Here is a 24,236-nt window from a genome sequence, read left to right as displayed (position 1 = left end):
CAATCCACTGAGTGAAAGAATTCTCCTCATCTTCGACCTAAATGGCCGACCCCTTATCCTGAGACTATGCTCCCGCATTCCCCCAGCCAGGGGAAATAGCCTTTCTGCGTCTACCCTGTCAAACCCTCGCAGAATCTTATAAGTTTCAATGAGATTACCTCCCCTTTCTCTAAATTCCAGAGCGTATAGGTCCGATCTACTCAATCTCTCATTCTACTCCATCTCTCCTCGCAGGACAACCCTCTCATCCCAGGAATCAATCCAGCAAACCTTCAATGCACCCCCTCTAAGGCAAGTATATCTTTTCTTAGGTACAGAGACCAAAACTGTTCGCAATATTCCAGGTGTAGTCTCAACAAAGCCCTGTACAATTGCAGCAAGACTTAGTTACTCTTGTACTACAACCCCTATGCGATAAAGACCAAAGGCCGACATACCATTTACAAGTAGTAATTTAGTTTATTACCAATCCCAGTAGTTTCTTATGCAATGTCAGTTTCAGTAGTTTGTTTACAGCTGATCCTAATAGCGACTTTGTTTTGTGTTGGTTCCTGTATAATAGAATCGTATAGCACTTTGGGAAGCCATTTGGTTCATTGTTCCTGTGCTGGCTTTTTGAAGAAGCTATCCTAATTTCTTTCCCTATAGCCCTTCAAATTTTTTCTTTTCAAATATTTGCCCGATTCCATTTTGAAGTTTGCTATTAAATCAGCTGTTACCAGCAGTGCATTTTAGATCATAACTGGGTCTTTGTCAATTATCTTAAATCTGCGTAATCTGGTTACCAACTCACCCACCAGTGGAAACAATGATTTTTGTTCACTGCCAGTCAAAAAAAGTTTGTCCTAGTAGTGAAACAAAAACAAGAAATGCTGGAATCACTCAGCAGGTCTGGCAGCATCTGTGGAAAGAGAAGCAGAGATAACGTTTCGGGTTAGTGACCCTTCTTCGGAACTGACAAATATTAGAAAAGTCACAGATTATAAGCAAGTGAACTCTGCTTCTCTTTCCACAGATGCTGCCAGACCTGCTGAGTGATTCCAGCATTTCTTGTTTTTGTTTCAGAGTTCCAGCATCCGCAGTATTTTGCTTTTGTCCTAGTAGTGACTTTGTTTTGTGCTGATCTCAGAAGTTGTTTTGTTTCGTGGCAGTTCCACACATTGTTAGTGTCAGTTCCACACGTTGTTTTTTGTTAGTGTCACTTCCAGTAGTATTTTTAGTTTATTGTTGATCCCAGGAGTTATTTAGAGTGCCATGTTTCAGTTGTTTACTGACCGTTTGTAATAGTTACTTTTGTTTGGTGCTGGTCCAAGTAGCTAGTCTCAGTAGTTACTCTGATAACTGCTGTTAATCCCAGTAGTTACTTTGTTTAGTGCGGATCCTGCTAGTTACTTTGTTTACTGCTAGTTAGTAATGGACAGCCAGCCTAGGCGGTGTGTAGCCCCCGTACTGACGTGCCGGGGAGCCCAGGCCAGCCGAACGTCACCAATTCTCACACAAGGAGGAAGCTGTCCCACTGCTTATTCCAGCGCTCAGCAGCTCAGCACCGTGGGAACCTCAGTCATGGTCCGGAGCTCAAAATAAGGGCAGCAGAGGGCGGGGGGAGGAAGGGAGGGGAGAGGCTGGGCCAGGTGGAGCGGCTGCAGGTAGGAAAGCAGGGCTCGGGATAAACTTTTCACTGAGACGGCTCCCGGTTCCAGCGCCCCAGGCCTGGCCGAGCTCTAGGCCTGTTTCCATTTGCCTGTCCGGAGAAGGGTGAAGGCTTGGCGGAGATGGGAGATAGGTCAGGACCCGGGTTGGGCTCCGCTCCCTCCCCGCCACCCTTGTCGCCGGGGAGCCGCCCCACCCCCTGTGGGGGGTGAGCGGGGAGTAGGATGCTCGCTGCCGATGCTGCACCAGAGGCGTTGTCGTCTCTGCCATTCATTAACGTTAGATCAGTCTGTGGACTGTAAGTTTTAAAGTAGTTCGGAAATCACTGACTGTTAGCTGCTACCTGCTCCATTGCATAACCCCAAACACACTGACGCTTCCTGACATAATTCCCTGATACTGACCCTTGTGTTTTTTTTTTGTCTAATGCAGGTTGCTCTGAAGAACGAGGGGTTTCAATCAGGAGTCTTAGAGTCAACTCACACCTCACCTTAAAGTGAAGTTCTGCTGCTTTTTAAATATTTTGTACCAGTATGACTGAAGGTACAATAGTGAAAGAGGGGTGGCTTCATAAACGAGGTGAGATTTTGTCATTGATCCCAGTTGAAGTGCACAACATAGTTCATATAATTTCTTTCCACGTGTTTGGATATTTCACTTGTCAAAAGTCTGATGATTTAGTGTACAAAATTGGAAAATGATTTACTCCTCTTAAACTGCTTGCATGCGATCATCTCTTTCATATTAGATGAATTTGCACAATGAATTATTACTATTTGATCTAATAGTGCAGGTTAGGTTTTGTTCAGTTTTGGGAAAGTAGTACTGTCTGTAAGACCATTTTCCTGAACTGTGTTGCTGATGCATAGTGAAAAATTACAAAAATAACTATTTTAAAATGTGGAAATAGGAATTAAAACCTGTTGTTATAGTATTATAACTGCTTCTAGCTGCATCTTGATTATAACATTGGCTATGGTCAATAAATATTGTCAATAAATGATTTTATTATACAATACATTATCTTTCAATAATTTTAATTTGCCAATGTTATGCAAGTCCAAGATTATGTTCTGGCACTGCAGTCTGACAGGAAGTAGAAACATTAGCACAAACACTTGAATTAAGTGTCAGTGCAGTAATGGGTGTGTTTTACTGTCCACTTCCTGGCATGAATGCCTTTTAAATGATGGAATTTTTTTTACCACTCAGGCATTTACACTACACTTTTCTCCAAATTGACCCTATTAATACTATACTCTTCAATCACAAATTGACAGCATAGTCATGAGTGCTTGTGATAAAATATTCTTGATAAATAACTGGTTAATTTTACTCTGTTACATCCAGGAAGGTATAAAATATAAATAAAATGCTGAAATTGTAACAAGCTACACTGGAAAAGTGTCCTTATACCATATGCAGTACATTGTAAGCATGGATGTAATGTTGCACAACAGGAATGTTTATATGTTACAAGATAAGATCAAGGTTTTGTGTGCATATCATTATAATGCCAAGGTGTATATTTTTTGGAAAATCGTATTAAGTTTTGTATATCGGGTGGCATATTGATTTTTACATTATTAATTTGTGATGGCTGTTGCCTTTAGTCGCATAACATGTTCAGAAAGCATTACTCAGTATTATTAGAAGTGTGTTTAATATTTGGGAGGTAGATGTATGTGTAGTAATATTTGGGAAAATTTAGGAATCTAATTTCTACTTGTGTCTGATATCGATACAATTTTATTTAAAAACATTTTATCAAAGATAAGGAATGTTGAGTGTTCCAATTAATATAGTGGTTTCTTTGATACTTTTATTGACTTTAGTTTACACTTTGTAATCTAGATTATAGTTTTCAGAATAAGTGGGTTTCTTTATCTGGCAGGTAAAATAAACCAAAAGTTCTGATATCAAAATTATATCCAAATAGTTGAAAGAGTGGATTTTGTGTGAGTCTCCCTGATGAGTCTCTGTGATTAAATTCTGGTTCAAATTTTCCAGGTTTTAAAAAAATATCCTTATTGTGTATAGTTAGGTGTTTTTCATAAAATTTACCATTCTGAAAGATAACTTTTGACCGTTGGATACCTCTTTTCTGTTCTGAAGGTACAAATAAAATTACTCGGTAAGAAATCGCTCATTACTTTACAACAACAACTTGCATTCATATATCACCTTTAATGTAATAAAGTGCTCCAAGGCACTTTGCAGGTGCATAATCGGACAAAAGTTCTCACCAAACCCAAGAAGACGTTAGGAGAGGTGATCAAGAGCTTTGTCAAAGAGGTAGATTTTAAGAAGAGTCTTAAAAGAGAGGCAAAGAGGTTTGGGAACAGTATTCCAGAGCTTAAGGCATGGCCACAAATGGTGGGACACAGGAAGTGGGCAATGCACAAGTGGCCAGAGTTGGAGACATGCAGAGATCTTCGAGGTTGTAGGGCTGGTCGAGTTTATAGAGACAGGAAGGTGTAAAGGCATGGAGGGATTGAAAGAGAATACTAAAAAAGAGACACTGATGGACTGGGAACCAATGTAGATTAGTGAGCACATGGATGATGGGTCAATGGAACTTTGTGCAAGCAAAGATAAAGCCAGTGGAACTTTGGATGTGGTCAAGTTTATATAGGGTGGGAGATGGGAGGTAGGTAAGAGAGCATTGGAATAATTATGTCTGGAGGTTAAAAAGAAAGAAACATGGATGAGGCTGAGGCACAGGCCGAGCCTGGTAATGTAATGGATGTGGAAGTAGGTTGTCTTTGTGATAGATCAACTCAGAGTCAAATAGGATGCTGAGGTTACAAACAGTCTGACTCAGCCTGAGAGAGTGATCAGGGAGGGGGATGGAATCATTAGCTAGGGAATGATGTTTGTGGCAGGGGCTGAAGACAATGGCTTTGGTTTCCTAATGTTTAATTGGAGTAAATTTTGCTCATTGGATGTCAGACATGCAGTCTGACATAGAGACAGTGAAGGGGTTGAAAGAGGTGGTAGTGAGGTAGAGCTGGTATCGTCTGCTTACATGTGGAACCTGATGTGTCTTTGGATGATGGCGTCGAAGAGCAGCATGTAGATGAGAACTAGAACTGGGCCAAGGGGAGATCTTTGGGGGACTATAGTGGTAGTGATGCAGACGGGAAGAGAAGCCATTGCAAGAGGTGAAAATGACACCTGTAATACCATGTTTTCTCTGCAGCCCTCATGAATATATCCTTGTGTTACTTTCTGGCAGAGTAGGACTACTACAAGAGTTTAGAGTTCATTTTACTCATGTTCTGTCTACTTTAAATGTGTAGAGAATGTTGACTCTATCTAGAAACAATTACTTTGAACTATCTTGATTGTTCAGGACAGTAAGTGCTTGAACAATTACATCTTTCAAGTTTCCCTGAATATTCAGACTTCTAGTGCTGGCATCTAATACTTGTGCATAATTATAATTATATGGAGCTGGAACTGGTGATCAGTAAGGCTGGCCTTTTTTGTTTAAACATTCAGCCTATGTGCACAAAGCAGCTGCCTGTCCTACAGCTCAATGCTCACTCTGATCTGGTGCTGTTTGAGCCAAGGTGAAAGATTTTTTTGTTTTACTTTTCACCAACTGCCCCTGCCACAGTCCCTGGAAATGCCAGGATACCCATTCTACATTGCCAGGAACTACCAGCTATCTACTCCTAGAGATAAAATGGTTAAGATCTAAAGTTGTTAAGCCCAGAAGGCTGCAAAGCGACTAGTAGAAAGGTGAGATGCTACTTCACCCTTGGTCTCTTCTGTTTTCCATCTGAGCACTTTACAGGTCATTCTGTTTCTTGCGTGTGTGATTGTTGTGTGTATTTTTTTTAACCCCCTTTTCTCTCCCTTCCCACCTTTTCCCTTGTTCTGTTCCTTTTTAAAATGCTGTTCATTTCTAGTATCTTCAGTTCTAAGAAAGGGGCCTACACACAAATTGTGGATGTGTTCTCTCAGCAGATGCTGTCTGACCTGAGTGTCTCTAATGTTCTGTCTTTGTTTCAGATTTCCAGATCTGTATATTTTGGTCTTTGTCAAATAGATTTGTGTTAAACTGTAAAGTAGATAGCTGCTTAACAAACAGGCAAGAATATATAATTAAAAAAATAAACTAGCCTTGTTGAGTTGGATTTTCATTTACTGATGTTTGTTATATATTTTGTGAATTATCAACCTGAAGAGTGGTAGGAATGTACTGAAAGACAAATATGATATTGTTCTTTCAAATATTCATTAAAAAGTTCCCGTGAATATCTTCAAGAACTCAGAACTAAGGAACCACAGGAAAACTGCATATTTTCAGAACATTCATTGACAAATATTCAAAGACTTTTAATGATCTTTAGTCAAGAGCTCATTTAGTAATCAGCCAATTGCTGGATTTTTTTTTTAAAGAATATCTTGGACATTTTGTTTTGAGAGGTTTAGTTTTTCGGCAGTGCACAAAGTATATAAACTTAATTCTGTTGTGTCTGAATTATAGTTGACAGTTTGCGCAATTGTTTGTGGATCTAAAGCATTTGCATTTAATCTCAATTTTTTTTATTGGATTAGATTCAGTTACTTTTGTATTAAAACCATTTATTTTCTTTAGTGTATCTTAAACTATTTTCAGATTTACAGTCAGTTTCTCTTTTTTTCACCTTTGGTAAACATTGGGCCAGATCTTGCTGGGAAAAATAATGCTGCACAGTGGCGCAGTGGTTAGCACTGCAGCCTCACAGCTCCAGGGACCCAGGTTCGATTCCGGGTACTGCCTGTGTGGAGTTTGCAAGTTCTCCCTGTGTCTGCGTGGGTTTTCTCCGGGTGTCACTAGTATAGGTAGGTGGTAGGGAAATATAGGGACAGGTGGGGATGTTTGGTGGGAATATGGGATTAGTGTAGGATTAGTCTAAATGGGTGGTTGATGTTCGGCACAGACTCGGTGGGCCGAAGGGCCTGTTTCAGTGCTGTATCTCTAATCTAAAAAAAAAACACTCCCTTATTAATGACCAAATTGACTAGCAAGTTCAGGAAATTAAAAAATGTGCCATGAGTTGTGAATCTCCAGAACTTGCTGGTTGATTTATTCCACTCCACCATTTGGTTTATATAAACAAAATCTCACCCTTCGCCTCCCATTTATTTTTAAGAACTTGCTGGATTGGCATGCTAATTGGCCATTATCCTCACTGGAACTTAACGGTGTAACTTTTTAACAATGTGATTTTTAATGCAATGCCAATCAACCTCTCTGGCCCAGAAAAGGAGCAATGTAAATTCTTCTGTTTCATGTCTGCATGTAGTAAATTATTGTTGGAAATTTTAAAAATGTAACATTTAAAATTTGTATTTTTTTTACTTTTCCTTTCTGTCACTCTTTTGTTCCCTCTCTCAATCCAATCTTTTCCCCCACCTCTCTCTTCCTCTTTCTGTACCTGATTTGACTCTAAATTCATCTTTCTTCTCAGTCCTTCCTTTGTTTATTTTTCAATCCCTAAATCTCATTGGTTAAGGAGATACACTGTTGATCCCTTCATTCGCGAAGGTCCTGGCTACCCTTGCCACTGTGTTATCAGCTTGTGCTCCTGGCAAGTTATGACACTAAATCTTTGAGCTGAAGGGTGCATGAAAAATTTAATTGAGATGCTGCTCCAGAAAGATCTGTCCTTACTTCCATTCTTTTCAAACAAGCAAAACACCATACTTGTTTACTTTGTACTTTTAATTTTTTAACTTTTTAAGCATGATTTTCATGCATTTCAGGAGGCAGAATTGTAAACAACAAACTGGAAATTGTAGTAGATTCTGTATGTAAAACTTAGAATAAAAATATCTAAGTTGCACTAAACATTTAATAATCCACTGTGGGGAGATAGTGGCCTAGTGATAATGCACTAGTAATCCAGAGGTCCAGGCTAATGCCCCAAGGACATGGGTTCAAATCCCACCAGCTGGTGGAACTTAAATTCAATCAATAATCTGAAATTGAAAGCTAGTCTCCGTAATGGTGCCATGAAACTATCATCATTTTTCATAAAAACCCATCTGGTTCACTGCGAAGGAAATCTGCTGTCCTTCCCTGGTCTGGCCTACATGTGACTCCAGACCCATAACAATGTGGTTGACTCCTAACTGCCCTCTGAAATGGCCTAGCAAGCCACTCATTTGTCAAGAGCATTTAGGAATGGGTAACAAATTCTGGCCTTGTCAGCGACGCCCATGTCCCATGAAAGACTTAAAAAAAAGCTGTAATTGTATTGTAAAGCTGGAATACAATCAATGAATTCAATAATATTAAACCACAACAGTACATCTTTAAGCACTTTGGGATGTCCTAAGATCTTGAAAGGTGCTCTATAAACTCCAGTCTTTCTTTTCTTTATCTTAATGGTTTCTTAAGTCATGTGAATCCTATGGTTTGTTTTCCTGTCCGTCTATAAACTCTATCATATGACAGGTACCCTCCAGATCTTGCCATCTCCTGCAGTCTCTCCTCTTCACATGGTCTCAATCACAAACATACCAATCTCTAACCACTTCCTTGTATCCCGCATCAGCCGCATCTGCCTTCTAACCCCATTTACTTCTGCATCTGCTCCTTTGGAAAACTTCTATCAAGGGCCACTTACAACTGCGTTTTCAAACACCAACCATCTGACCTCTGGTCCTCCATTGACCACGATACTTCAACCATCAAACATTCCCTCACTTCCATTTGGATGCCCTAGTTCCCACCATTTCATCCTGTGAACCACTGGAAAGATTGAAGCCATTGTTTTCAATCCTCACCACAAATTCTGTACCCTTGCCAACAATTCCACCTCTCTCACTGGTTAATGTCACAGGCTGAAGCAGACTCCTATTAGACCCTGAGCTGAGATTCTGACCCCATATCCTTTCCAATGCAAAGACTTGCCTACTTTCACCTCTGTCTCTGCACCTACCTCAATCCATCTGCTGCTTGGCTTAAAACCCTTGTCCATGCATTTATTATTTTCAAACTAGCCTATTCCAATGCCCTCCTGACATCCTCCAACCTGCATAAACTTCAGGCCATCCAAAACTCTTCTTCCTGTATCTTACACCAAGTCACATTTACCCAACACCCCTGTCTTTGCTGACCTTTATTGGTTTCTGGTTCCCAATGCCTCTAATTTAAAATCCTCATCCTTTATATTTAAATCTCTTTAATGGCCTTGCCTCTCCTATGTCTGTACCTAACCTGTCCTGATCTCTTTGCCTATTCGACTCTAAGCTCTTGTGCATCCCCACCATTGACAGCCATGCTTTTAGTTGCATAGGCCCTGTGAACTGGAATTCCTTACCTAAATCTCTCTCTCCTCTTCTTTTAACACCTTCCTTAAAACCCTTGACCAGAGTTTGGCTCATTCTTCTAATATCCAATTAATTGCTTTAGCATCAATTTTTGCTGCTCACACCTCTGTAAAGTGCCATGGGGATTGTTCTGCATTATAAATACAAGTTATTTTGTAGTACATTTCAGCTCTCTCTTACAGTACTATCAGTCTTTAGCTGCTTTTTATATTGGGAGGTTTAAAAATTTGCCTTAAATTTTGAATTTTTTGCTTGTACTTTTGAAATGGACAGGTATTTATTGTAATTTAATTTTATTACATTATTGATACTCGGATGTACATCATTACAAATGGATCAAATGAGCATTATGGCCATAGCAAACAGGATGATGCTACAGTATAAGGGCAAAAGTATACATTGTTTTCTAGTGTGATGCTGTTTAATTTATTCTGTCCTGTACTTTGTATGTTCTGTAGTATAAAGTGCTTTAAACGTGGGAATGCTTTTTATTTTCTGAGTAAAAACTGAAAGCAGTCATAGAATTCTAAGTAACAACTAAGGTCTTTCTCATCTTTCAAACTGGAATGTAATACAGACATATAAAATCCATTATCTTGCATCAAAACACTGATATTGATTTCACTAACGTTTATTAATTGCAATATTAGCTGTATTGCATTTAAAAAAAAAAAATTCAATACAGTAATATACAAAATAATATCTTGCCACTAAGCTGCTCCTTTTTGATATATATGCCACTGGGCTGCTCCATTTGGTTGTGCTACTGGAACCCAATCATCCAAAGATAGATGTACTTAAGTTAGTAATTTAATAAGGTTTTTGATTTCTGCTAATCATGTACATTATGCTTGCACAATTTAGAGTGTGGTGATTGAAATCCACATGAGCATGGATTGGAGTAAGAGGGAAAGGATACTATATAGTGTGCCTCACCTTTGTGATGCACACTGTATTGTTTGTTCATATGTAAGTGCCAGAAAAGTAAATACCCCATTGCACAAAGCAGAAAAAGTGGGTTTCCCAAGATGGTTAAACTTTTGTATCTTGCTTGTTAGTGAGGTATGATGGATATGGATAATCACAGAATGTAGCTTTGACAGCAGCATCTGTTAGGAAATATGTTTTTGGATTTGAAATACATAGCCCCCAGTTAATGTTACTTAATGCTTCCTGTACTTGCTTAGCCTTTTCAGTTCCTTTTTCCTTGTTTTTTTTTGTTCTTAAATCTTTCCTCTTTTTAATTACTTTTTTCTTTAAAATGACACTCTCACAGGATTACATACAAGTAAGTGGCATAGTGGGACAGTATATTGGCACTCTAATAAGATGTCCTATAGAATAATGGCACATAAGTTTGCTCAAGTATGTTGGTTTGTGGCTGAGCCTTCACTTTCATACTGAAAATTTTCAGAGCAGTGACAATGTGCTTGCTCTTTTATCAGGAACTTACCCTTTTCAGTCATAAGGAGGGTAATGGAGAAAAATATTTTAAAGCAGATATAACATACTCTCCAGTTTATAACTGACATTTGTTGTCCCGTATAATAGAATGTATATTTTAAAATCATTGTTCATTTTAAGTATTTATTAGTTACTTGAATGTGGAGTAAGCAGTGCTATGCTGTTGGAAAAAATAACAATGGTAGAGAACCTGATTGTGAGTTTATCTGGCTCTGGATTAACAGAAAATGTAGCATACGGTTTATTGATTTCAGGTAGGTACTATTTATAGTCTCAGAAGTTTTAACAAGACAGCATATATTTAAGTGGTGAAGTGCTTGGCTGCCAATTTATTTTGTTTCTTTTTAAGTTGCTAGTTTTACTGACGACCAGTCCCTCAAAACACTTTTTACACAGAATGTGCTACGGTTATATTTGATTTTCCAGCAGATTCAGTACCAAAGAATGTGACAAATACCTTAGTGCACTCCTGAGTTAAGCAAAATCAAAATAAAAGAGTATAATTACTTACTAAAATTGGCAGCTGGTATGGATTCCACAGTGTGTACCACTTAATGCATTGTGTAGTGATGCACATGATTTCACTCACTAGAATGCACGGAGCCAAGCCATGCACTAAAACCTCCTCTTTTAGGACTGATATAACCACTCACAAAAAACATGCTTAAACCCAGTGTCATGTTTTTTTGAATTCTATCAGCATGTCATAGCCTAACAGTGTGCAATACTCGTAGAAAATCTGCACTAGTCTCTTAACTTTTGTAATTGTATCCAGTGTTAATATAGCACTTCCTATGAGGAAGAACATTTATGAATATTTTATAAGGGGGAAAGGAGGATTCTTTGCAGGAGATGGGAAGGAATGGGGCTGAAGAAATGGTTGAAAAGCAGTAGTAAGACAAAGTGATTTTGGGAGAAAGTTCCAAAGAGCAGGGTATTGCGGCTGAAAGATTGGTGGGGTGGAGGGGAATAAATAATCTAGGGTTGGTAGAGCAGAGGGTGTGCACTATGATATATGGCTGGAGAAGGTCATAGTGAAAACTGGAAGCATTTGAACACTAGGATCTTGATCTTGATGCCAGTACACACGGGGAACATGGAATATGGCAAGGAGGGGTAATGGATGTGCATAATGTTGAGAGGAATTGGCTGCAGATTTCTGCATTAACTAAAGTTTGCATACAAGATTGACCATATCATTTCTGGGTGAATGGTTTAAAACTTTGGGGAAGTAACACTTGATAGCTGCTGTCTGAAGAATTAGTGTCACAAAGTTGACCTTGACTAATGTGAAAAGCTGTTTCTTTCTGACCAGCTTCTGTTCTAATGTGTAGAAGCATCTCCACTGGCTACTGAACTCTCAAATTTCACTAAAATAAAAGCAAAATACTGCAGATGCTGAAAATTTGAAATAAAACCAAAATGTGCTGGAAATATTCAGCAGGACTGGCAGCGTCTGTGGAGAGAGAAGCAAAGTTAACGATTCAGGTCAGTGATCTTTCATCAGAACTGGCAAAAAAAAACTTTGTCTTTCATCTTCCAAATTTCAGATTGTTTGAAGATTCATATATTGCAAGGTATAAAGAAATCTAAATGCCAGAATAAGGTGTTGACTTGTTTTTCTCCCTCTATCTTAAACAAAAGAAAACTTAGGAAGTTTTAAAGTCTTTTTTCTTTTTTTGTGCAGGTTTGCTCCCTACACAGTATTTCTCTCATCAACCTGTTTGCTGGCTTCAGACTTGATGAGAGTAAATGGAAAAGCTTTTCTTTCATGTTTCATGTAATGTTACAAAGCAAAAGTTTTAATGTTGCTGCACAGTGACTGAAAAGAGTTTTATTTAAAAAGAACACATGCAAGATGAGGTTCCAGGCCAGTCTCTCCTTTTTATCTGATTAACTACTGCTTTAAACAAAGACACTTTTCTCTTTTACTGCCTGTTATTCACTTATCCAGCTAAGTTACTGACTCCAACATGTCACGGATAATGGAGCAAAATCTTTGCTTTTGCACAGCCGTTGAATATATGAAATTAAGAGCTAACACTTGGGAGATAAATGTGGGGTTCTTGCTACCCTGTTCAGTGTGGTGTGTTTGTGTTATTGATGGTGAGAATGCTTGTGCTGTGTAAGTAGAATGTTTAGCCCAAGGCATAGAACTTCTCTTTAGCTGTACCTAAGTTACTTTTGTCCTTTTTTCAGTCAACAATTCAAAATGTTCAAATCGTACTGTGAGGCCATTTATGGGTATTACATGATGAGGCTACGGCTATTGAAAAGGTGTTGCAAGGCATTTTGTTGCAGCTTTAAACAAAGAGAATAAAACCCAACTTGTTTAGACAGTACAATTGATGCTTTTGTTCAGAATGTACAACTTTCACCATTAGTTTGTCTGAAGAAATTGTATTGCGTATGCTGCAGCTGAAAGAGTGGAGCAGAAACATTGTTTAGTAATTATGGCTAAGTGCCCACCGGATCTTCTGTACATGCAGGAGGTCTGTCTAAACGCTAGTGTGCCAGGCTTTCATTGAATTATTGTAAGCCAGATGCAAAAGCTTGCTGTCATTTCACAAGATTTGGTAACGCATGATCGAATACGTCTCTTAGTGGAGTACAGATTCAATAATCTGTTAGCCCAGACTGAATTAGTATTGCACCATTTTCCATATGCAGTTTTATTCTAGCTAAATTTTCATAATGTAAATACAGTGTTTAATATCTAATTAAGTGCTCATTTCTAAAGAGTACCTTAGGAGGAATTCTTCAGTGTGCAGTGGAGCTGGTGATAAACACATTTTAATGCTAAATAGAGAACATAATACTGTTAATATGTAATTGATTCTGTGTTTGCTAAATGTCATGTAAAAAGTAAATTGTATTTGAGCAGATGTTGGGATTTGGCTACAGCTTCATACAAAAGTGGATGCTGACAGCCATTGCCATCAGCTGTTTCCAAGCTCTGTAGGTCTGCGTTGTTACTTTTGTGTTTAAAATCACGCTTTACAACTGTAAAATGTGCCATTTCTTTTGGCATTATGGAGTATTGTGGTAAGCACTTGAATATAGAATTTTGGTGAAGAGGAAATAATGTCCACAAATATAATAGTGGAAACAGGAAAACATTTCTCTGAAAAACAGAAAATTAGATAAGTTAGAATATAGAATAACAGTGGAAGTTGCTGTATTGACCATGTTTCAAATTGGGTGAAGAAACTAAGTGTGGATTAAAGTTGTGTTTTGAAAAAAATTACCCAGTCTGGACACAGATTATAATGGAAGTATATGCTGAGTCATGGTAGTGCAATAGTTATGTTACTGGACTAGTAACCCAGAGGCATGAAATAATATTGAACGTGTGTTCGAATATCACCAGGCAGTTTGAGAATTTGAATTCAGTTTAAAAATCCTAGAAATACTGGATCATGGTTAAAAACCTAACTGGAAAGGAAACCTAATACAAAAGCAAAGTACTGTGGATGGTGGAAATTGGAAATCAAAGCAGAAAATGCTGAAAATACTCAGCAGGTCTGGCAGCATCTGTGGAGAGAGAAACAGAGTTAACGTTTCAACTCAACTCTCTGTTGTGTTTCTGTTCTGATGAAAGATCATTGACCTGAAACGTTAACTCTGTTTCTCTCTCCAAAGATGCTGCCAGATCTGCTGAGTGCATCCAGCATTTTCTGTTTTTAGTTTGGAAGGAAAGCCTGTTGTCCTTGCCCAGTTTGGCCTATATGTAACTCCAGTCCCACACCAACATGAGTGACTCTTAACTGCCCTGTGAAGTAGCCTAGCTAGCCACTCTCAGTTCCATCCAGTACAATTAAGGATGGGCAATCAATGTCAACCTTACTAGCAATGCCCACTTCCCAAGAATGAAAACAAATATTTTAACAAATAAAAAAAAAAATGAAGCTTCCCTCGGACAAGAATTATCTTTTTGGGAAGGAGGTTAAAAGCCCACCATCACCACCTGTTGCTTTTAAAAAAAATCTTAAGTTAAAAATTTACTTTACCTGAAATTCACTTTAGGAAATCTACCCAAATGATTGCAAAGTCATTGAGGAATAGTTGGACAGAACTGTGTCATAGCTATTTGCAGTTTAAGATGTATAACAGAACTGTATTACCAGGCAGCCCTGTAAATGGTGTTCTAGTGTCTTAACTGTTTGGGCAGCAGTGATAGTTCTATATCGGTGACCATTTTTGAGGTTGCCCGTGACATCTTTGGCACGCATAATTTTTTAAATTATTTATTCATGGGATTCGGGCATTGCTGCCAACATTTATTGCCTGTCCCTAATTGCCCTTGAACTGAATGGCTTGCAATATCATCTCCGAGGGCATTTCAGAGTCAACCACATTGCTGTGGATCTGGAGTCACATGTAGGCCAGACCAGGTAAGGATGGCAGGTTTCCTTCCCTAAAGGACATTAGTGAACCAAATGGGTTTTTACAACAATCGACAATGGTTTCATGGTTATTATTAGACTAGCTTTTAATTCCAGATTCATTAATTGAATTCAAATTTCACCATTTGATGTGGTGGGATTTGAACCCATGTACCCAGATCACTAGCCTGGGCCTCTGGGCTACTAGTCATTGACATTACCACTACGCCGCCACCTCCCCATGTAGAAAAGCAAATGGCCCTAAAGCATTAAAAGTACATACTTTGAATATGTATGGACATGTGTAGTACTAACAGTTGATTTTCATAATCTGTACAATCAGTATTGCAATAGGATCATTCTGTTGCACTAATATTAGTGCTGCAGTAATTCCAGACCCATCAATGGGACATTTCAATTCAGGAGGGAAGGTGAAAAGACGATCATTATGCTCTGCAAGAGGAATTTACTTACTACAAAAATGAAAACCGGCTGGGCAGACCACCAGAGGTGGCGACAGTGGTATATAGTCGGGAGGGAATTGCCCTGGGAATCCTCAATATTGACTCCAGACCTCATGAAGTCTCATGACATCAGGTTAAATATGGACAAGGAAACCTGCTAATCGCCCCCCATCCCCCCCAACCACCCGCGGCTGATGAATCAGTACTTCTCCATGTTGAACACCAATTGGAAGAAGCACTAAGGGTAGCAAGGGCTCAGAATTTACTCCTGAATGGGGACTTCAATGTCCATCACCAAAAGTAGCTCGGTTACACCACTACTGACTGAGCAGGCTGAGTCCTAAAGGATATAGCTGCTAGACTGGGTCTGCAGCAGCTGTTGAGGGAACCTACAAGAGGGAAAACCTACTTGACCTCGTCCTCCCCAATCTATCTGTCGCAGATGCATTTCCCCACGACAGTATTGGTAAGAGTGACCACCGCACAGTCCTTGTGGAGACGAAGTGCTGTCTTTACATTTGAGGAAGACCTCCATTGTGTTGTGTGGCACTACCGCCCTGCTAAATGGGATAGATTTTGAACAGATCTAGCAACGCAAAACTGGGCATCCATGAGACGCTGTGGGCCTTCAGCAGCAGCAGCAGAATTGTATTCAACCGCAATCTGTAACCTCATGGCCTGGCATATCTCTCATTCTACCATGACCATTGAGCTGGGGGACCAGCCCTGGTTCAATGAAGAGTGCAGGAGGGCATGCCAGGAGCAGCACCAGACATAACTAAAAATGAGGTGTCAGCCTAGTGAAGCTGCAACAACGGACTACTTGCGTGCCAGACAGCAGAAGCAGCATGCAATAGATAGGCTTAAGCAACTAACAAATCAGGTCTAAACTCTGCAGTCCTGTCACATCCAGTTTGAACAATTAAACAAGGAACAGGAGGAGGCTCCACAAATATCCCCATCCTCAATGATGGGGGATCCCAACACATCAGTGCGAAAGACAAGGCTGAAGCATTTGCAACAATCTTCAGCCAAAAGTGCTGAGTGCATGCTCCATCTCTCCCTCCTCCTGAGATCACCAGCATCACAGATGCACATCCTCAGTCAATCACATTCACTTAACATGATATCAAGAAATGACTGAGTCATTGGATACTGCAAGGGCTATGGGTCCTGACAATATTCCAGCAATTGTAGTGAAGACTTGTGCTCCAGAACTTGTCGTGCCCCTAGTCAAGCTGTTCCAGTACAGCTACAACACTGGCATCTACCCGGCAATGTGGAAAATTGCCCAGGTATGTCCTGTACACAAAAAGCAGGACAAATCCAACCTTGCCAACCACTGTCCTATAAGTCTACTCTCAATCATCAGCAAAGTGATGGAAGGGGTCATTGATAGTGCTATCAAGTGGCACTTGCTCAGCAATAACCTGCTCAATGAAGCTCAGTTTGGATTCTGCCAGGACCACTCAGCTCCTGACCTCATCACAGCCTTTTGTCCAGACATGGACAAAAGATCTGTATCCCAGAGGTGAGGTGAGAGTGACTGCGCTTGATATCAAGGCAGCAATTGACCAAGTATGGCATCAAGGAGCCCTAGCAAAACTGGAGTCAATGGGAATCGGGGGTGGGGTGGGGTGGGGTGGGGGGGAAGTCTCTGCTGGTTGGAGTCATATCTAGTAAAAAGGAAGATGATTGTGGTTGTTGGAGGTCAATCATCTCAGTCCCAGGACATCAGTGCAGGAGTTCCTCAGGGTAGTGTCCTAGGCTCAACCATCTTCAGCTGCTTCATCAATGATTTTCCCTCCATCCTAAGTCAGAAGTGGGGATGTTCACTGATGATCGCACAATGTTCAGCACCATTTGCGACTCTTCAGATACTGGAGCAGCTCGTCTCCAGATGCAGAAAGACCTGGACAACATCCAGGCTTGGGCTGATAAGTGGCAAGTAACATTTGCACCACACAAGTGCCAGGCAATGACCATCAGCATTACCATTGCTGAATCCTCCATGATCAACATTATGGGGTTACCATTGACCAGAAACTGAACTGGACCAGCCACATAAATACTGTGGCTACAATAGCAGGTCAGAGGCTGGGAATCCTGCGGCGAGTAACTTGTCTGCTGACTCCCCAATGCCTGCCCACCATCTACAAGGCACAAGTCAGGAGTGTGATGGAATACTCTCCATGTGCCTGGATGGGTGCAGCTCCAACAATACTCAAGAAGCTTGACACAATTCAGGAAAAGCAGCCCGCTTGATTGGCACCCCATCCAAAACCTTCAACATTCACTTCCTCTATCACTGGCACACAGTGGCAGCAGTGTGTACCATCTACAAGATGTACTGCAATGTCTTGCCAAGCCTCCTTCAACAGCACCTTTCAAACCCACGACCTCTTTCGCCTAGAAGTACAATGGCAGCAGATGCATGGGAACAGAACCATCAGCAAGTTTCCCTCCAAGCCACACACCATTCTAACTTGTAACTATATCACCGTTCCTTCACTGTCGCTGGGTCAAGATCCTGGAACTCCCTTCCTAACAGCACTGTGGATGTACCTACACCCCAAGGACTACAGCGGTTCAAGAAGGCAGCTCACCACTAAAGGGATGGGCAATAAATGCTGGCCTACCCAGCGATGCCCACATACCATGAATGAATAAAAAAAAAAGTATGATCTTTATGGTTTGTTTAAGTTAAAAGGATAAAGGAATGTGATCCATAGTATAATTTGGTAGCTCACACAATATAGCTTTCACTTTGCTGTTCTTGGAGCAGTAGTATCCAGTGATAGTTTACTGATCTGTCATGCTGCTTACACTCCCATTTTTGATGTTCATTGCAGTGCTAAAGTGTTTAAAACATAATGGGATGTACTGTAGCTCTGTACTATTTGTTAGACTTGTCCTTGCCCATTTTAATTTCTGTAACTACTTCTGTGAAGTTACTGTCAGTTAGAGATCCAAATGGAACTGCAACCTCAACAGGGAAAGCAACTATGTGTTGCCTTAACCAATCCAATTGAAATTTGAAGTATGAATTTAATGTCAAATCAGGCACAGAAATAAAAATAAAAGATTTGATTAAGAGCAATCTGAGGCCTCAGAAAAGCTGCCTGATAGAACTAGGTGGCCTTCTGGCAGCTTGGGTGAGTGCCCTCCTGAATGGGCACCCTGTGCCCCACGGAGGGCTTCCCCCAACTGACTCCCCTTGCCTTGCCGGGGCCTGATCGATTTGCCTTTGGCAAGGCCCCAAAAACTTAACAGTTTTCCAGTGCTCTTCATCATCTTCATCCTTGAGCTGGGTTGCAATCCCAGCAGTAGCCATCGCTGATTGGCTGGCAGCTCCATTAGGCAGGACCTCCTGCCTCCGAGGTGGAAGTTCCACCCAAGACCAATTAAGGGCCTGGGGACTGTAAAGTACGGTCTGGATCCCCAGGCCCAGCAGAGGCGGGATTGCCACCGACATTTCGGTTGGTGCACGGCTTCCCCCCCTCACCCACTGTAGAATCCAGCCCTGTATTTGTTTAGTTTCTCTACCATTTCCTTATTCCCCATTATAAATTCTCCTGTCCCTGCCTGTAATGGGCCCACATTTGTCTTTGCTAATCTTTTCCTTTTTACCTACATATAGAAGATTTTACGGTCTGTTTTTATGTTTCTTGCTAGTTTACTTTCATATTCTGTTTTCCCTTTATCAGTTTCTTGGTCCTCCTTTGCTGAATTCTAAAATGCTCCCAATCTTCTGGCTTTCTACGTTTATTTTGGGCAACTTTATAGGCCTCTTTCTTTGATCTAATATAATCTTTAACTTCTCTTGTTAGCCATGTTTGGATTACCTTTCCTGCTGGGTTTTTATGCTTCAAAGGAATATATATTTGTTGTAAACCATGTATTAATTCTTTAAATGCTAGCCATTGCCTGTCTACTGTCATACCTTTTTAAAGTAGTTTTCCAATGTACCACAGCCAACTTGCCCATCATACCTTCATAGTTTCCTTTGTTTAAATTTAAGACCCTAATTTCTGATTGAACAACATCACTTTCAAACTTAATGTGAAATTCCATCATATTATGGTCATTTTTGGGCTCCTGTTACAACTGAGTGAGGAAGGGGTCTCAGGCTCCCCTCTGGCCCCTTTCCTGGTTTGGCTGTAACAAGGTTTAACTTTTAAAACAGTGTTTTTAGCTTCACCTCAGTGAGTCCTTGTTCATTGCTGTCTAATTGGTTCATTTACAATTACAATCAGACATGCTTCCTTAGGTTTAAACAAGAAAGGTGTAAGTTTAGTAGCCTTAGCACTCTAACTCAGTTAAAGTTACTAAAAATACGCGATGCAACCACGCTAGCATGCATACACGATAAACACACACACAGATAGATACAGAGGGGGAGAAAGGATAAAGAGGGGGAGGGGTTTGGAGTAGTGAATAGAATTCTGTTGCTGTCTTTGGTTTGGATGTAAAGGTCTGATTGGAGTTGAGTCTTGCAGTTCTCACTGGGGCCCAGTGCACACTTTCAAACTTGTTTCGCTGGTACCAGAAGGTTGAAGAAGTCCTCTTAAGCTGCTTCTGTAGGTCTCTGGAACTTTGCTGGAGAGAGACAGGGAGAGAGAGATACTGAACTTCAAGAAGAAAGCAGAAGTCTACCCCAAACCTTGCTGTGAAGCACAATTCAGTCAATTCCCAGGTTGGCCAGCAGGTTGGTCATGTGACCAGTTCTTTGTTTGAAGCAGGATTGCCTGTAAGGGTTGTTGATTCTTCAAAGCTTGCTAGACACACTCGGGGGTGGGGGGGGGCGGGCAGCGGTGTGGAGTACTGGCTCTTATACAGACAATGGCTCTGTGTCATTTGTTCATCACTATTGACATAACCCATCTCGCTAATTGAATCAGGGAGCACTCCCATTGTCTCGCTATGTAACTGTGTCTCAGAATGCAAATGTGCAGCCATGTTTTCAGCCATTCAGCTCTGTGGCCTTTTTAAACAATTTATGTACAACGTCCAGTAGTGTTTCATATGTCAAAATTGATATGTTTCCATTTGGCAGGTGTGGTTTCGTCACACTCCTTTACAACAAGATTATTAATTAACCCTTTCTCACTGTACAATACTAGATTTAAAATAGCCCATTCTCTTGTTGGTTCCTCAACATGCTGTTCTAGAAAACCATCTCTTAGACATTCCAGGAATTTGTCCTCCACAGTATTAGTGCTAATTGGGTTTACCTAGTCTCTATGTAATTGAAGTCCCCCATGTTACAGGCACCTCTAATTTCCTGATTTATACCATGCCCTACATTACCTCTACTGTTTAGTGGCCTATAAACAACTCCCACCAATGTTTGCCTCTTGCTGTTTCTTAGCTCCTCTCAAATTGATTCTACATTTTGATCATCTGATCTAAGATCCCCTCTCAATAATGTACTGATCTCCTTTATTAACCGCACTACCCACCTCCTTTTCCTGTTTGCCTATCCTTCCTAAATGTCAAATACTTTTGAATATTCAGTTCCCAGCTTTGGTCACCCTGCAGCCATGTCTCCATAATGGCAATTATATCATACCTGTATACTTCTATTGGGGCCGTCAATTACATCTACCTTGTTGTAAATGCTATATGCATTCAGATAGAGTGCTTTCAATTTTGCCTTTTTAACATTTTTCTGTATTTTGACCCTATTTGATGCTGGCCTTTGTTTCAGCTGTCTTCCAATTTTACTTACTATTTTTCTTCCTACCATTACCAGCTTTGTTTCTCTCATATCTGAAATCCCTCTCAGTTTTCCATCCCCCTGCCAAGCTAGTTTAAACCCACCCCAACAGCACTAGCAAATCTCCCCGAGGATATTGGTACTGGTCCTGCTAAGCTGTCACATGTCCTTCGTGTACAGGTCCCACCTGCCCCAAAACTGGTCCCTATGCCTCCGAAATCTACCTTCTGCACCAGGTCTCCAGTCATGCGTTCATATGCTCTATCCTCCTATTTCTGTACTCACTAGCAGGTGGCACTGGAGTAATCCTGAGATTACTGCCTTTGAAGTCCTGCTTTTTAATCTCTTTCCTAGCTCTCTCAAATCTGCTTTCAGGACCTCATCCCTCTTTGTCAAAGGTACCGATGTGGACCACGACCTCTGTCTGTTCACCCTCCCCCATAAGAATGTCCTGCAGCTGCACAGTAACATCCTTGACACTGGCACCAGGAAGACAACCTACCATCCTGGAGTTATTTCTACGGTCGCAGAAACGTCTGTCTGCTCCCATAACTATTGAATCCCTACCACTATGTTCTTCAACTTTTCTTCCTCCCCTCCTGTGCAGCTGTGCCACAGACTTGGCTCTGACTGCACTCCTCTGAGGAACCATCGCCCTCACCAGTATCCAAAACGGAAAACCAGTTAGTGAGCGAGATGGACTTGGGACTCCTGCACTAACTGCCTGGTCCCCCTAGACTGTCTGGCGGTCACCCATTCCCCCTCTGCCTGCACTCCCTTAACCTGCAGTGTGACCACCTCCCTAAACGTGCTATCCACGTAGTTATCAGCCTCACCGTTGCGCCATAGTGACTCCAGCTGCCGCTCGAGTTCCGAAACCCGGAGCTCAGGTTTCTGCAACTGGTGACGCTTCCTGCACATGTGGTCATCTAGGCCACGGGAAGTGTTCACAACTTCCCACATGTCACAGGATGCGCATTCCACACAGCCAAGCTGCCCTGCCATGCCTTTACAGACTATTTATTATAAATTGGAGACTAGAAAGTAGAGTTACTCACCAATCAGCTCCTTCCCCTTTGCTGACATCACTTTTTATTCCTGACGTCATGTTTTGAACTAGTCTGTGCTCCGCTCCCGCCAGCCGCTTTTTATTCCCCACACGGTTCTCACTTCTTCCCACCACTCTCCAAGTGAAATCTTGCTCTCTCCGCCACTAATTATGCCCATATTCGATTGCCTATATCTATCATGCAAGTACAGGAACATCATGGCATTCAATATATTTGAATGGGGAACCATATAACAAGATGCCATTTTTGTGTTGTTTGCGGAGCAGCGGCCCATCTCAAACCGCAACTTTGGAGTTTTACTTTTAACTGTACATCTGAGCTTGCTTGAAGATGCTGACTGATTTGTGCATGAATAGCAGTGAACACCATTAGCTTCACTTTTACTTTTATAGTAAATTTTGGTCTAATATCTTTTGTTTATGCTTAGCTCATCACTGCGTCCCATCTAAATTCAGCTCACTGCTTTTGATAGTGCTCCATTGATGCTTGGATAATTTGAATCCTTTGCTCAATAACTAAAGCCAGGTGTGGGTAGAAGTAACTAACTTATTTTTGTTTCTGTTCCCTTATGGAATGCTAGACACATTGTCTTCCATTTCAATGTAATAAGGAACTCCAATGCATTTAAAAATCCATGACCAATCCACGTCATGATATTTTTCAACCAATGGTCATGTGCTTAAAATGTGAATCTGCCCAGGTATATCAATGTTTCTTCTGTTCATATTTATCTGCACTACTTTTTAACTCTGTATATTGAGTTAGGTTGCAGATCAGCCACGGTCTCATTGAATAGCAGAACAGGCTCGAGAGGCTAAATAGCTAACTTCTGTTCCTATGGCCTGCATTTTAAAAGACGTAAAAAAAAAAATGTGGCCTGCCCACAGGGGTACTGCGTCATGGAGCCGTCGTGATTTCGAATGCGGTGGCTCATTTGCATGACTATGGTTCCCAGCCCCCGCGATGATGTGGAGGGGGCGGGTGAGCTGTCGCCGTCAATGGCGACTGGTACCAATGCACAGGTGACTGCACCGTTTTTAAAGGGCTCACAGCTCTCAATGGACATTTAAAATTTAAAGGGTCAGGTAAATGAACGTTTCTCAAAAAGCAATTGCGTTACCTTCCGAAGCATTTTTCCAACACCTCCCCCCCCCCCCCGCCTCACCGCTGTGGCATTTCAAAATATCCCTGTCCTGATCACCACCACTCCCCCCACCCCGACTAATCCACAGCGATGTTACCCCACTCCCCCCTTCCCGCTCAGAGAAACAATACTCCTCCCCCATCTCCACAGGTGTCATGCCATGTTTCCCCCAAACAGGAATTCGAAGGCGCAGCGTTGTCAGCCGGCCGAATGAAGATCGATGCGGCAATTAAGGAGGCGACTGGACTCTCACTAAATCAGGTATGTAAATGAGTTTACATATTGAAATAGGGGTTCCATCGCTGAGTGATGGGGCAGCCGCTACGAGGCCTCGCCGCCACCAAGATCGGCACGGGACCTGTCGCCTTTGGGGTCGGTGGCAGGCCTCCGCCGCACCAATCTTTATTGCCCCACTCCAACCCCCCCCCCCCCCCCCACCAACATTCTTGACGGTGGAGGGGGTTTAAAATCCAGCCCCATGGGTCAGTATAGTCTTAAATATTATTTTCATTATTTCACACAAGGTTGTGTGGTACCTTTTTGTGGAGGTGAGAGCAGGAGAAGTTTTGAGCAAAGCTGAATAGACTTGTGAATCACAGGTGTTTCCAGGATGCAGTATTATTTGCCTTCATACATACATGAAAGAGATACTGTGACAGTATATGTATGTACACTAGCGCGTTATGCCATGGAATAGTAGGATACAGGTTTATCCCATGCAGTAAGCTACTCGGCTCAGTTAGGCTGTCTGAGGGGTTGTAAATGAGGCAAGTTGTAGAGAGAGAGATTGGCGAGAACCTTTCCCACATCATGCCTTTGCGCTTTCCAATGGCCAGTTGAAGAATGTATATGAGGAAACCTAAAATAAAGCAGAGAGATACCTTTCAAAAAGGAATAAAATACTTCAATTGAATACTTAACTAAAAATCTAAAATTATATTAAAAAGGGAACATTTTGTGGAAGTTAGAAGAAAAATGTGCTCCACAGTGAATGGTTGTTGTTTTGAA

General features: G+C 41.1%; 1 protein-coding gene across 5 annotated transcripts in view; it reads left to right on the top strand.

Moving 5' to 3' along the window:
* Positions 1–1,465: 1,465 nt before the first annotated feature.
* The window catches only part of akt1 (v-akt murine thymoma viral oncogene homolog 1), a 94,862-nt gene continuing 72,091 nt past the window's right edge, over positions 1,466–24,236 (top strand). For 4 of the 5 annotated variants that reach the window (XM_068039045.1, XM_068039046.1, XM_068039044.1 and 1 more), the window contains exons 1-2: positions 1,466–1,566; positions 2,083–2,229. In XM_068039045.1, coding sequence (XP_067895146.1) covers positions 2,184–2,229 — 46 coding nt within the window. In that variant the 5' untranslated portion in view covers positions 1,466–1,566; positions 2,083–2,183. The other variant, XM_068039043.1, reaches the window with a different exon arrangement.

Source organism: Heterodontus francisci, chromosome 9 (assembly GCF_036365525.1).
Source record: "Heterodontus francisci isolate sHetFra1 chromosome 9, sHetFra1.hap1, whole genome shotgun sequence".
NCBI lineage: Eukaryota > Metazoa > Chordata > Chondrichthyes > Heterodontiformes > Heterodontidae > Heterodontus > Heterodontus francisci.
The sequence above is the reverse complement of the archived record's forward strand: the minus strand, read 5'-3'. Positions and strand labels throughout refer to the sequence as shown.